This window comes from Neovison vison, chromosome 1 (genome assembly GCF_020171115.1).
Source record: "Neovison vison isolate M4711 chromosome 1, ASM_NN_V1, whole genome shotgun sequence".
Classification (NCBI taxonomy): Eukaryota; Metazoa; Chordata; class Mammalia; order Carnivora; family Mustelidae; genus Neogale; species Neogale vison.
The window spans coordinates 70,559,689-70,575,440 of record NC_058091.1 but is presented as its reverse complement, the minus strand read 5'-3'; the positions used below and the strand labels follow the sequence as shown (position 1 = coordinate 70,575,440).

Below are 15,752 nucleotides of genomic sequence, written 5' to 3'. Positions count from 1 at the left end.
ACCACTTACAATTAAAATTTTCTGTTTGATAAAGGATACAATTTTTAAAAATGTAAATTAAATGTGTTTGCCAGGCATAACACTGCCAGAGAGCTGATTTCTTCAATATATAAAGAGTTCTCATAAATCAATTCTAAGAAACCAAATGAGAAAACATTCTTCCCACTTCTTAAAGAACTACAAGAAATCCAACATTCTGCTGGCCTCTAGGAGGGGGAGACTAGGGAAGCCAGGAGTGTGGGTAATTACTCTCCACTTTGTATTGCCAGATGCCTTGAGCACAAGTAGCTTCCACATAGGGGGCAGGGAAGGGGAGAATAGGGGAGGGGAGGGGAAAGGAGGGGAGAACTGACTAACAAATACCGTTTTTAAATTGGAAGTCTAAAAATCTGTCTTCCACCATTCACCTTCCTGCCACTAACCTGTACAAGTGGGAGAAAAGATGAAGAAAATGAAAATAGAAATAGTCACATGCACCCCTGCTACCTCCTTCACTGACGTTTCTCTAAAGAATATGTTCCTTAATGCTAAAGGACTTTTGCATTTCTGAGCTGAAGAGACTCACTCTTTTTGTGACTGGTGAGCAGTTTGGTCTTGCCCTCTCTCATGAGGCGGTCTGTCACACCTCTTCCTCCCTTGCCTGAAGGATGATCCTACTCAGGTTACAGTTAGGGGGATAAAGAAATTCTCTAGTGGAAATGATTAAGTTTGAATTACTTCCTAATGTGTTCCTTGGGTTTTACAAATGCTTCATGGCAGCCTGGACCGATCATGGTTTGGAAAACTAGGTAAGAAACTTGATACACAGGGACGCCTGGGTGGCTCAGTTGGTTAAGCAGCTGCCTTAGGCTCAGGTCATGATCCCAGGATCCTGGAATTGAGTCCCACATCGGGCTCCTTACTCAGCAGGGAGCTTGCTTCTCTCTCTGCCTCTCTCTGCCTCTGCCTGCCACTCTGCCCGCTTGTGCACACGCTCTCTCTTGTTCTCTTTCTCTGACTAATAAATAAATAAAATCTTAAAAAAAAAAAAAAAGAAACTTGATGTACAGTATGTTATGGTGGATGAAAAGATGACACAGCTGATTGCTAATTTCGATGGTGGTTTGCTTTGGTGGGAAATGGTTCCTCATTTGCACTAGAGAAGAAAGGAAGATGTTTGGCATCCTTCACAATATTGGCCCAGCTGCGTTGCAGACAGAGCCGGTGGCCTTAGAGAAGACATTTGCCACAAAGTGGAGCAAGTAAAATTGAAACTCACTACCAAGCTTCAACCTATCCCCTTGCCCTATAGGAATGTCAATACTATGTTTGCTACTCTCCAGGCATTTAAAGTCGCTGGAAAGGATACTAATACTGGAGTCCAAAAAACATTGTCACCGTACCTCCTAAGTGAAGTTACCATAGATGTTCTTCTGTGGCAGGGAACATATATATCCTAAGTTTTGTATCATAACCGTATACAAAGTCCAGCCTGGGGTTTTGAGTGTTTCAGCTCTTTATCCAGGAATATCGCAGCTAACTTTGTGCATTTTAGTAAATTTGTGACTATTGAACAATAGCTCCTGTGCATCCGTTTCAGGTCGACTTCCTGCCCAGAAACACCGTGAGCAGGGTGTGTGACCATCATTGTAAGTGTTGTTCAGATTTGAAGAATTGGGGTACAAGGCAGGAAGCATATTTCTACTTTGGGGGAAATAGCCTTCTAATTTCTTCTGTTCCCGCGGAAAATGTCTCCCACTGGGTCTCAGCAGGATTTTGTCTAACGGCTCATTATGGATCTGTTATTTGGCCTTCTGAAGTCTTTTGTGCTCTGTGAGCGTCATGGCTGTTAGTCCTGGGAGAGCAGTTGTTCCATGTCATTGTTGCAGAGTCTGTAATTGGTTTGGGCCCATATTTTACAGTTTGTCAGGCCGGCTTCAGTAACAAAGAGTTTGTATAGATTTCCAAGCATATTCTGTGTTCTAGCGTTTTCTGCGTGCATAGGATGTACTCAACCATGAAGTGGTATTTTATATTTAAGGACCTGAGTATCATTCTGCTCATTATAAAAAATTTTATATCTCCCTTTAGTTCCAGCACTCATGCAGATGTGGACTTACACTGAATATTAAGACACCCTTCTCTCCAAGGCAGACTAGCAAAGGACTTCACGGTGTACACCAAATCACAGCTTAAACCTCTTGTCACAAAAATAACATTTTGCGATTTTCATCCTATATCACCCTTATGGCAAATTCTCTAGTCCCTATATCCCCAAGCCCCGCATTCCTCTTCATTTTCAGTCTGTTTTATGCCCGAGGGTCCCAATGGAAGCAGAACTGTGCCTGCAGAATTGATCAGAAATTCATGGGTTTGGTTCAATTGCATCATTAAGATAAGTAAAAACATCAGATGAACTGGTTTGGATTTTCCTACTTAATTTTTATTATTGCTTTTATTATTTTTTTGTCTCAAGACAGGTCTCCAAATTTGAAGAAATACAATGTAAAAGAAAGGCATGCTTTATACAACCCCCCACCTGCCTCTCTCTTCTATAAACACGGCTCTTCTTCATAACTACCAAATTATTAATGCTTTGGGCACTAAAATATGCATTCTCCAATGCAGATAGTTTTTGACTCTAAGTCCCAGTACAAGGTTGTGATCATAATTTCCTCTCCATGTGCCTAGCAGAGCAATGAAAAAGTTAATGGCACTGAGCAATGAAGAGTTAATCAAAATAGCTATTGTTTATTGATAACTCACTACAATTAACACTACAGTAAACATTTCATGGATGATACTTCATTTTATCCTTAACATGACCTTACAACAGACACAGCTAACATCACTAATGTAGACCATTGTTCCCACATACTGAGTTGTGTTTCATGTTCATTATTTCCTTTGCTCTACAACAACCTTACAGATACTGTTACTGTCCCCATTTTATAGATGAGGACTCAACTGAAGTTGAGTCATTTGCTCAGTTGTAGCTATTAAGTGGTGTGGCAGAGTTCAAGCCCTTCCTACCTGGTCTTCTGCCTCCCGTGTGCTAAATGCCATGTACTAAAGAAGGTTTTTTTTGCCATTTTACAGATAGAGGAACTAAGATAAGAATCTAAAAACAACTTGTCCAATGGGTGCCTGGGTGGCTCTATCGGTTGAGCATCCGACTCTTCATTTTGGCTCAGGAGATGATCTCAGGGTCATGAGATTGAGCCCTGTGTCGGGCTCCACACTCAGCGTGGAGTCTGCCAGAGATTCCCTCCCTTTTCCTCTGCCTTTCCCCCTGCTTGTGCACTCACGCACTCTCTCTCTCTTTCTCTAAGATAAATGAAAAAATCTTTTTTTTAAAGATTTTATTTTTGCAAGAGAGCAAGAGAGAGAGAATGAGCACAAATGAGCTGGGAGGAGGGGTAGAGAGAGAAGCAGACTCCCCATTGAGCAAGGAGCCCAATGTGGGGTTTGATCCCAGGATCCTGGGATCATGACCTGAGCTGAAGGCAGACGCTTAACCAACTGAACATCCCAGGTGCCCAATGAATAAATCTTAAAAACAAATCAAAAACAAAAACAACAACAACAACAACAAAAAAAAAAACTTGTCCAAGGTTGCCTGGCTACCAGGTTTCTACAATTCCACTTTCCATGTGCAAAACCATTTCTACACATTAAAAAATGATTTCTACTCTATTCTTACTTTTTAAACTTTAATGTGATAGAACTATTAGTCACCCATAGGCATTTTCTCTTCCAGCTCTGGCAAGGATATAGATTAAAAATCCCAGTCTGAAAGTTTAAAATGTCTCTACTGGGAAGAGAGTCCTAAAACTATTCTAGCTTGAACAGAAAATATTTCCATCTGTCACATTTGTGGATACCACATGGGGTTTTTATATAATGTTTTTGTTTGGTCCTGAAGGCACAGATTAATTTTTACTTCCTTTGGCAGATAGCCTCATATTCTGGTGAATTTTTAAACCTTGAGATATAAAAATTCAAACATAGAAGTAAGACAATATCAAATATATTTAGGACAATAAGCATCCTTCAGCTGAGAAGATGAAAAAAAACCCTAGTGCGAGGACCATCGTGAAACAGTGAGGAACACAAATGAATTCAAATCTGTTTGCATGGCAAACTCCTACTGATACAGTGAGTCTCCACTCCTGCCGCTTCTTGGAAACCTCCCCCTGATTCCTCCAGATAGTGTGGAAGAGCATTCTCCAGGATAAGTCCATCATCATAGCTTCATTTTATTTTAAATATATACTTTATTGTTCTCAATACTCCTTGAAATCAAGGACCAGGTGTTATTAACTTGGTGTCCCTGGTCTGCAGCACATTTCAGTCATGGGTTGGCTTTCCTCAAGTCAATTTATAGTCGACAGAGAACCTTGCTGAGCATATATCACATTTCTGGCATTGAATTCTGTGAGGCATTGAGATAGCATGAAAAACAATAAGAAGAGGAATATTTAACCAAGAGTGAACACTGGGCCGGGAATCTGAAAACTTGAATTCCAATCCTATTCTTTCTGCAACTTCATTGTTGGATCTGAGACAGCATTCCTGGTACTTAGTTGGTTAAAAGGAATGTCTGATTCAAAGACTTCTAACGTCTCTTAACTTTGCAAGTATACTTACTTATTATCTCAGATGGAAGTGTGCGCATGCCTCTGGAGCCACATCTGATGTGTGGGAGACTCATACTGTGGTCAGAACAGTGGGTCAGTGTGGTCAGATGAGGACATAAGAGTACAGGCAATAAGCTTCTGTGAGGATGTGAGTCCTAAGTGTGGATGAATGCTGTGAAGAGCCAATTCCACAATGCACTTTTAAACTTGTGACGGGGGTGAAGGACAGCTACAAGGCTTTTAAAATGATTAGCAGAGCAAGAGGAGGAGAGGTGAAGCCTGACGGTGAGACAGGATGGTGTGGGGTTAACATATGGTATGCAAAGCTGAGATCTGCTCAGTCAAAGAGAAAGAGGTTTTGGCTGAGGGTGTAGAATAAGCATGGTCCCGGGGGAAGATAAGTCTCAGGTAGACGAGTAGATTAGAATGGGGTGCACGAGTAAGTCCAAAGGGTCTACATCTGTAGGGAGAAAGGTGGCCACTGCGACTGAATCCATCCTGATGATTTCTGGAGATCTACGGTGAATGGGTAAGATTGTGAAGGCCCAGAGACAGCCAAACAGGAAGCCGGTTTGCCCAGTGAGGAAGAAGATGCATGTGTCATTCGTAAGCTGGCCATCTTGATAGCTGTGGCCAGCAACACTATGGCTGATTTATAAGCCCCAGGAATGGAAAAGAGGCTGATGAATATGTAGCTGAAAGTTAACCCTATCTAAATTTCTTTTTTATTTTTGGTTGTCAACAGATGATGATACCTGTCTTACCTGTCTTCTAGTTTGACTTCTGACAAAATCATGGTATCTTTTTGAAGAATATGGAAAGTGAGTGTGGCTGACCCTCTAGTTAGGTTTATTTATAATTAGTCTAATGGCTTCTTCAAGAAGGTAGTTGCTGGGGGCACCTGGGTGGCTCAGTGGGTTAAGCCTCTGCCTTCGGCTCAGGTCATGATCTCAGGGTCCTGGGATTGAGCCCCACATCGGGCTTTCTGCTCAGCGGGGAGCCTGCTTCCCCCTCTCTCTGTGCCTGCCTCTCTGCCTACCTGTGATCTCTCTCCCTCTGTCAAATCAATCTTTAAAAAAAAATTCTTGAGGCCAGAAAGCCGATTTTGAGTCTACTGCTATAACTGCCATACAAGATGTCAGTGTTGACTAATTACATTAGAGAACAGCTACCCAAAGTAACAGCACCCACTTAGGAGGAGGGCTCTATTGGAACACCACATGGCTTCCTTCAGGTTCCAGAAGGTTAGGTAAAGCTTTGCTTCCAGAGAGATTGGGAAGCATAAATTCTGTGCCTAAGTTAACAGAATGAAATTCAGTTAGTAAAATTCTCCACTTGGATCTTTAAGGAGATAAGTCCCAGCCCTGCCCTCGGATGGCAGAGAGCACACGCACAGTCAAGAAAGTGTAGAGTGGAGGGGTATGACTTTGCAGCATAAGTTTAAAAAAAAAATAGATTGAGGCTGCTTTCGCATAAACTGTACCCCATAGACCAAGCTGACCTTACGCTTTGGGGATGCAAAGGCCTGTGCTTGTACTCTCTCCATGTTTACAGTTCCATGGACTTCTTACTGCAGAACTGCCATTAGCATCTTTATATTGTTCCCAGGGTCAGTCCCTCATTGCTGCTTTGGTCTACAAGTTGAGATTAATTTTCCTAAGATGATAACAATAGTATGTGTGTCTTACTCCAACCCCATCGCATATGAATGGAATATTCAGGTGATTGGGAGTGACACTTGCTACCTTCCAAGACCTGCCCTTCCCTTTCCTCTTGAGCCTTACCCGGTTTCCTCCTCCAGTGCTAAGCTGGGTGCTAGAGGCAGACCAGGGGCTCTGTGTGCCAGCCTTGCTTTCCCTTGACCCTGCCTGAAATGCAATTCATTCGACTTTTCACTGTGATGGAAGTTAGAAAGTTTTCACCTGCTGGAAGCTGGTTTAGCTCCTCCATTATAGAAACTTTCATTCTAGGGGTATTAATTCTGTTTTATGGGGATGGACTAGCTCCTACACTGGGGTTCAAGTTCTTTGAAGCAATGACTGTGTTAAGCATCTTTGCTTTCCCCTCTGGGTCACTTTGGACTAATCATAACAACAGCTCACTAAAGAAGGATGTTGGCACATACCCTGAGCTTCCTGTTCCTTGAGACTCGTGGTGCCCCCGTCTGGGCCTGGCCAGGGCAGCCCCATTGAAGAAGCCATGGGATCCTTTCATTTGCTCCTACTCTGTTCTTGATTTTTCCAAACTCCACCCTGACTCTTTTCTCCTTCCATTTGCTGTAAGTTTTCCCACTTACACTGCCCTTGCTTTTCCTTCCTGTCTAGTCTAACCCACCTGCTCGCACACAAAGCCCACTCACTGTCGCTCTTTTCTGCCTTCCTCTCCTCACCCATCTTTCTCGAATACAATTTTCTCTTCTAGCCCCCTTTCCCCTGTCAGCCTCAGGAATGGAGAGTGGCAATGCTAGCAGAAAGGTTTTGACAAATGGAGGTGAACATGGACTCGGAATGGAAGGGTCAACCATAGTGGGGCCTTTCAAAGCAGATGAAAGCCTTTGCCTTGTTTTGATTCTGTTCAGAAGGATCTCAGACTAAATCCTCAGTCCGCCACATGGAAATAACTGAGTGAGATGGCTTCTATCTAATCAAATTACTGTATTCAAACATTTGAAACTCTTTTAGGATCAAGAAAACATAGATTGACATGAAACCCTGTGGTAGCTAAGGTTGGGAAGACATTCTGTAGTATGTATGCGTTGATAAATTTCATACACTTATGCTGTGGGTTACAGTCTAGCTTCTTCTTTCAGCATCAAACTATTTTAATCCTACTTATAATTCCAATGAATGCTGGGTTTCCTCTCCAGCTTGTTCAGCTAGCTTAAAGGGTAGATACCATCCACAACCCTGGTTACTGAAACACTATTCAGAAATCATAACTAGCAACTCAAAAGAGAGCTCAGTTTCACAAGATGAGATTCGATGCCGTGAAGCAACCCTCTCCAAAATTTGCCAGAGACCTTGTGAGTCTTAAAATATCCTGTTTCCTACCAGCCAGTTCCGGCAGCTTGAGAACTATTCTTACAAATAATGACAAATATTTTACCAACTCACAACATGTTGCTTTTTGTTTTGGTATTAATTTTGTTTGTTCATATTTTTAACTAGGAAAGTTAGTATAATAACGTGATGGTCATCCAACAAATCTCAGGGAAAGGATTACTCTCTTATTGAACGTTTTATCATATGTTTCTTGAACACTGGCTATGTACAAGTTATTACATTGAATGTTTTTGGTAATGAAAATATGACTTGCACTTGATGTTTGACCACAAGAATTGAAAGAACAGAGACATTATAATGCAGCAAGTGCCATGTAATACTTGCTAAAATGCACTGAGAAATGAGGGCTCGGGTGGGATTTGCTGAGTGAGTCAAGGAAGGCTTTCTAAAGGAAGTGGGATATGAGCTTTGATGACTAGCCAGATGTTAATGTGTGCAATGTGGTATGGAGGGTAAGGGGCAATCTAGATAGTGAGACATTATTAACAAAGTCTCAGAAATAGTACAGTATGAAGTACAGGGAACATCGTAAGGTTTTTGTTTTATGTAAATGAAAGGGAGCAGTTAGAGATAAAACTAAGTCCCCTGGGTCTGAAATCCCCGATTTAACTCTGCTAGGTAATGGGGAATGTTTTATCCATTATTCCACTCTTTAAACCGTTTCAGAGCTGTGTTTGAGGATAATTAATCAGATAATTAATCTGTCCTCAGTGTAAAAGCTTGACTGGAGGAAGAGAAATTGGAGTTTGGAAGGCTAGCTGGGAGGTTATTATAATAGTCTAGTAAGAGGTACTGCGAGCTGCCCTGGGCTAGGAGGTGTGGGATTGGGGTGGAGGGTAGAATTGAGAGACACCAGGTAGTGAACATTCCTAGGATTTAGAACCTGATGAGAAGATGAGGGGAAAAAAAGGGAGGAGCCAAAGATAATTATGAAGAGCCAAACCTAAGAAGTGACACCCTTAAGGAAGGCAAACAAGTCAAACAGTACTGGGGGAAGGTGGGTTCAGCTTTGCTAGTGGTGCATGAATGTACATGCACTCCCCAATGGTGAACCATGGGAGATGGGAAACGGGAACTCGGCTAGAGTCTGAAAGACCGGCTTGGGATTCACTAGCACAGACGTAATGGTGGCAGGTGTAGGAGTGGATATGAACGCCAAGGGAGGGTCTAAAGAGAAGATGGCCAAAGATAGGCCTCTCAGGAGAAGGTGGTCTACGTGTAGGGGAGGGAAGAGGAGTCAAGATTGAAGTGGTCAGTGAGGTCAGAGAAGAGCCAGACTTAGAATCATGAAAGACTAGAGAAGAGAGTTTCAAGCAAGGAGGGGCCAGGAATGTTCATGGACACAAAGAACTAAGGAGGTTGAGAATGGAACAGGAGAAATGAAATGTGGGAGTTAAGAGTTTACTGGTAACTGTCACAAGAGTGGATTTTATAGTGTACGTTGCTAGAATCTATTCTCTTTGTAAGTCTAGGTTTTGATGGTTTGGGGCCTATTGTTCCATTTCTTTAAAATAACACAAATAATAAAAGATGGCGTGTGTGTTTGTGTGACAGAGAGAGAGAGAGAGAGAGCGAGTGAGCACCTTGTGACCTGGGACTGTTTTACATAAGTGAAAAATTGTTTAAGCAAAATATACCTTGAGCTCATGTTTCCTTAATAATAGAGATACCAATTTATCTGATTGGAGATACCAATTTAGCTGATGAAGGAAATCCCCAGGATTTTATATTACTCAATAAGCAAATCTTCTACTCAAACTATGTCAACTAAAAAGATACTGTTCTGCCCTTTTTCATTATATGAAACAACAACAGCAAGAACATATAAACAATTGTTGAACAGATGAGCATGTCCCAGGACGTGTTAGATTATCATCTTGTTTCCTTCTTTTCAGAGCAAAAGACTGAGCTATGATAGCAACCGGTGGTGTGATAACCGGCCTGGCTGCCTTGAAAAGGCAAGACTCGGCCAGGTCACAGCATCATGTCAGCCTCAGCCCCTCGCCTACTGCCCACGAGAAGAAACCGGTCAGGCGGCGGCCTCAGGCGGATGTCGTAGTCGTTCGAGGCAAAATCCGGCTTTATTCCCCATCCGGTTTCTTTCTCATTTTGGGAGTGCTTATCTCCATTGTAGGAATTGCAATGGCAGTCCTTGGATATTGGCCCCAAAAGGAACATTTTATTGATGCGGAGACGACACTGTCAACCAACGAGACTCAAGTCATTCGGAACCAAGGTGGCGTGGTGGTCCGCTTCTTTGAGCAACATTTGCATTCTGATAAAATGAAAATGCTTGGCCCTTTCACCATGGGGATTGGCATTTTCATATTCATTTGTGCCAACGCCATTCTCCATGAGAACCGGGACAAAGAAACCAAAATCATACACATGAGGGATATCTATTCCACAGTTATCGACATCCACACACTGAGAATCAAGGAGCAAAAGCATATGAATGGCATCTACAATCTCCCATTGATGGGAGACACAGAAGTAAAACAGAATGGGAGCTCCTGTGCCTCGAGACTGGCCGCAAATACCATTGCATCTTTTTCGGGTTTTAGGAGCAGTTTTCGGATGGACAGCTCTGTCGAGGAGGATGAGTTTGCACTAAATGAAAATAAGAGTTTGGGGCATCTCATGCCCCCTTTGCTTTCAGACAGCTCCGTCTCCGTCTTTGGCCTCTATCCACCTCCCTCCAAAACGACTGATGATAAGACCAGCGGCCCTAAGAAATGTGAAACCAAATCAATTGTGTCATCGTCCATCAGTGCTTTTACATTGCCTGTGATCAAACTTAATAACTGTGTTATTGATGAGCCCAGTATAGATAACATCACTGAAGATGCTGAGAACCTCAAAAGTAGGTCAAGGAATTTGTCGATGGATTCGCTCGTGGTCCCTGTGCCCAATGCCAATGAGTCCTTCCAGTCAGTCAGCACCGTGTTCCCAAGGAATAATTCCATTGGGGAGTCGTTGTCGAGCCAATACAAGTCTTCTGTGGCCCTCGGACCCGGGGCTGGACAGCTCTTGTCTCCTGGGGCTGCTAGAAGACAGTTTGGGTCCAACACTTCTTTACATTTGCTCTCATCACATTCAAAATCCTTAGACTTAGACAGGGGTCCCTCCACCCTAACTGTTCAGGCAGAACAACGGAAACACCCAAGTTGGCCTCGGTTGGATCGAAGCAACAGCAAAGGATACATGAAACTAGAGAATAAAGAGGACCCCATGGAGAGGCTGCTTGTACCCCAAACTGCGATCAAAAAAGACTTTACCAATAAGGAGAAGCTTCTCATGATTTCAAGATCCCATAACAATTTGAGTTTTGAACATGATGAATTCTTGAGTAATAACCTAAAGCGGGGAACTTCTGAAACGAGGTTTTAATGTTTAAAAATATATCATTTTACAAGGCTATATATTTTAAAACTATTTTCACTGGTGTTTCCCTGTTAAAGTATGGATCATACGCATTTTGTATCAAAAGGTTTGTAGTGGGTTAGACCTGGTTGCTTAATTCTGTGGTGGCGATGGCTGTATGTTCGGGTTACTTATGATCACAGGACTTTCTCTGATCACCCGTGATTTTATATTCTCCCTTCTTTTGAAAACGTATCTCTTCTATCAATATGCACACAGAACACTTCCATCTGTACTAAAGCTCCCTTTCTTTACTTTTAAATTCTCTCATTGATGGTCATCTGTATAGGATGAATTGTCCAGAGTACAAATTTTCTAAACAACTGCTTTTTTAAAAAAAAAATAAAAAATAAATTAAATTATTTAAAAGGAGAAAGATCTAGTTTCTGGGTGAGCTAAATAATTTGGACTGGTGAAATTGGTCTAGTTCCATGTGAGCTAATTGATAGGAATTATTTAATTTCATTGTGGTTAGTACCCTGAGCTCTGGGGCTCTTTTTTCATTCTTTGTTCTATTTTAGTGTTATTTTATCAAGAAACCATGTATTCAAGAACCATGGCTGAGAGTGCCAGGTATTCTTAGGAGTAAATATCAAAATGCTATTATCTATAACTTTAGATATTCAGAATCAAAATTTATCTGCATCTAACTTGAAAAAGGAATGAACCAATTTAGTTTGTAGGAATGCTATCTTGAAATAATTATATACATGAAGAAGATGTTGATTAGTCACAAAAATACACTATGGGTTAGTTAACGCTAACTAGTCTCCATATCTTTCCTAGCTATCTCTTTTATCATCCAGCATCCATTCATTCCCACACCCTTCTTTTCCCTCAAGATTTTTCAGATCTCCTGTTCTTTGGAAAATAATCAGCTAACCTTGACTTTTCTTTTTATCTTTGTATATCACTAGCTTGGTGATTCAAGAAAATTTAGTCCTTGACAAATTGCCTTGAAATTTATCTTGTGCTGGAAAGCCTTCTGAAGACCCCAAAGACTTTCTTATGGTGTAATACATTTTGGGGATTGTAACTCTCAATTATTGAAGATAACAAATATGAAAATGAATGTTTCCATTAGAAAATGTTCATGTTTCCCATTAAGGTAACATTTAATTGTAAGAACTGTTTAATGGAATACTCAGGAAATTTTACAGGTTCTTCCTAATGCCTAAATGTTACCGAGCATCAGTATTATTGCAGCTATTGTGGAAAAGGAGAAGGAAGATATATTTCTGTGCATAGCTCCCCACAATTCCATCTTGTGATGGCATCATGACATTGAGTCAATGTTACTTGTTAGAACACCAAGCTTGTATACTGTAATAGAGTGGACTCAATATTTTACTATAAAGCATTTAATAAACTTCTGTTCTTATTAGAAATTTGTGTTCTGCCTACATTTGCTATCATTTTTTAAATATGCAATTCTGTTTAAAGTATTGTTTTTCAAACTTTTGAGATATAGTCTGCTGAAGACTCCTGATACTCCAGTATATGTATTGGGTTCTGTGCCTTTCTTATTTTGCTCCTATTAAAGAGCTAGGTCTACCCATCTATTGAATTAGACCATTTCCATATTTGTTCTTGTGTGATCATTAATTTTACATGTCGACTACACTAAGGCATGTCCAGATTTCTAGGTGTGTTTATAAGGGTATTTACAGAAGAGAGTCACATCTGAATCCGTCAGCTGGTCACCAGTGCAGACGGACATCATCTAATCTGTCGAGGGATTGAATAGAACAAAAAGAAGAAGGGCAGGACTGTTCTTTGTGTTTGAGCTGAGACATCTGTCTTCCTGCCCTCAGACATTGGTACTCCTGTTTCTTGGGCCTTTGGAATTGGCACTGACTTCCCTGGTTCTTAGGCCTTCAGGTTGGGAGTGGAACTACACCACTACCTCTCCTGGGCCTCCTTAGTTTGCAGTTGGCAGATCATGGGATTTCTTGGCCTCCACAATTATGTGAGCTAATGTTTCATAATAAATGTCTCTATATTTATCCATCTCTATCTATCTATCCTATTGATTCACTTTTTCTGGAGAACCCTGACTAATAAACTTGGGATCACTCACTTAAAATTTCATTGGCTTTCAGGAAAATAACTAGGTATATAGCACCTAGCGAATGTCAGATGCTCCCAAGTTTGAAAACAGTTACTCTAAACACCCCTGCATAACTGTGAATGTTATCTTCTGTGGCAAAAAAAAAAAAAAAAAAACACAAAAAAACAAAAACAACAATAACAAAACAAACACTTGTAACCCTAACTAAATGAAGGATGTTGCGAGGGGGAGATTATCCTGTATTATTCAGATGGGTCCCATGTGATTACAAGTGTCCTCATGAGAAGGAAACTAAGAAAGAGTTGGCTACAGAGGAAATGATGTGATCACACCAGAGAGAAAACTGAAGATGCCAAGATCCTGGTTTGAAGATGGAGGGAGCCACAAGCCAACAAATGGAGGAACAAAGCTCTACACACTGGAAAAAGCAGGGAAATGGATTCTCCCTTTAGAACCTCTGCAGTAAGCAGTCCTGCTGACACCTTGACTCAAGCACAGTGAGACTGACTGGATTTCTGGCCTCCACAACTGTAAGTGAGTAAGTATATGCTATGTTAATCCACTAACTCCATGTATTTTGTTATAGCAGCCACAGGGAACTAATACATTCCCCCAAACAAAAGGAGTTTTTTCAGAGAAGTGAGCCAGTTGTCAGCAGACTACTAAGCAGGGTGAAAGGCACCCATCCCAGGTGATGGCAGGTGGCCCAAAGTTAATGTATGATCAACATAAAATTTATTTTGACATTGATAATGTAAGTATAATAATTTAGACAAAAGAAGTAGAGCTTCTTTGAAGGAGGAAATACTGACTTTGGGAGATAATAAAAAATAAATGGCCAATAGACACATGAAAAAATGCTCAACATAACTAATTACAGAATTGCAAATCAAAACCACAATGAAATAACACCTTCCACCTGTCAAATTGACTGGTATCAGAAAGACAAAAAACAAAACAAAACAAAACAAAAACAGATGTTGGCAAGGATGTGGAGACTGTACACTGTTAGTAGGAATGTAAATTGGTGCACACACTGTGGAAAACAGTATGGAAGTTCCTCAAAAGGGTAAAAATGGAAGTTCCATAAAATCTAGTAATTCCACTTCTGGGTTTTTAATCTGAGGAATATGAAAACACTAATTCAAAAAGATGTATGCACCCCTGTGTTTATTGCAGTGTATTCACAAGAGCCAAGATATGGAAGCAGCTGAGATGTCCATTGATAAATAAATGAATAAAGATGATGTGGTATATATACACAATGGATTATGACTTGGCTATAAAAGAGAAAGAAATCTTGTCATTTGTGACAACATGGATAGACCTAGAAGGTATTATTCTATATGAGTAAGTTGGACAGAAAAAGGCAAATAATACATGATTTCATTTATATGTAGCATCTAAAAAACAAAACCAATGAAGAAATAAGCAAGAAAGCAAAAACAAAAAACAAAAAAACCCCAGAAACAGACTCATAAATAAAGAGAACAGGTTGCCAGAAGGGAGGGGATGAAGAGATGGGGAAAATAGGTGGAGAGTATTAAGAGGTACAAACACACACTCTCTCTCTCTCTCTCTCTCTCTCTCTCTCTATATATATATATATATATATATATATATTTATTTATTTTCCCATATTTGGGTAAGAGAATATCCTAAACTCTTGGCTTCAAAGCAGCTACCAATTGTAAAAGTTTTCATTGTCAAATTAGTGTTTCTGTTCATGTAATTTTGTAAGAAACAGTGGTAATATCAGTAAAAAGGAAACTTTTTTAGCCCAGCTTTGAAGCAAAATGGATATTGTACTAGCAAAGAACAATGTACTAAAGATAAATTTTTAGTTAATTGCTTTAGCAAGTTCAAATTTAACCCTCTTAAAAAAAAATTTAACCCTCTTTATTTTATGGAAACATACCATGAATGACTAAAAGAAGTAAAATAAATTTTTAAAAAATCCATCAATTTGCCAAAACTTTACCTACAGTGTTATAAATATGAAAGTCTTGGCTTGCCCCTTGATACACATCCAACCTCTGTGGTCTTCAGATTGTTCAAAGATCTTAAGCACTCTTCTCCAAGTAGCAGCCGCCATACATAGATTATCCTTCCACTTAATTCCAAAGAATTACACTTTCCCCCTTGCTATATATAATCCCATCTCGGGCCTTATATCAATAGTGATAATGACCATAATATCGGATCAGATCCCCATTTAATGATTTAAGTCCTCTGTGATCTGAATTCAAACTGAAGTAGTCCAGTTGGTTTCTTTCTATACACTGCTTCACTCAGGTTGAAGGCAGAAGGGGGAAAAGGCCAACTTCACTGAAGTACCGTTGACTCATTGATGCCTTCTTGAGATAGAATTTAAAAATCAGGCCTGCCCAAGAACAGGGTTCATTAAAGTGACAGAATTAAGTCCTTCAACACTTAAATGTCGGCAGGTCAATTCCTATTCTGAAACACATCCCTGGTAAACTGATTTACATATGTATTTCTTCTTTTGCTGACTGTAAGAGAAGAGAAAGTAAGTAATAAAGAGGAACAGGAATTTCTGCACATAGGATCTTGTCT

The 15,752-nt window shown here is 40.4% G+C and overlaps 1 protein-coding gene across 2 annotated transcripts in view; it reads left to right on the top strand.

The window, feature by feature from the left end:
* TMEM200A (transmembrane protein 200A) overlaps positions 1-12,492 on the top strand; it is a 72,733-nt gene extending 60,241 nt beyond the window's left edge. For both annotated transcript variants that reach the window (XM_044249018.1, XM_044249027.1), the window contains one exon: positions 9,577-12,492. In XM_044249018.1, coding sequence (XP_044104953.1) covers positions 9,593-11,071 — 1,479 coding nt within the window. In that variant the 5' untranslated portion in view covers positions 9,577-9,592 and the 3' untranslated portion in view covers positions 11,072-12,492. The remainder of the gene's footprint in view (positions 1-9,576) is intronic.
* The last annotated feature ends 3,260 nt before the right edge of the window (positions 12,493-15,752 follow it).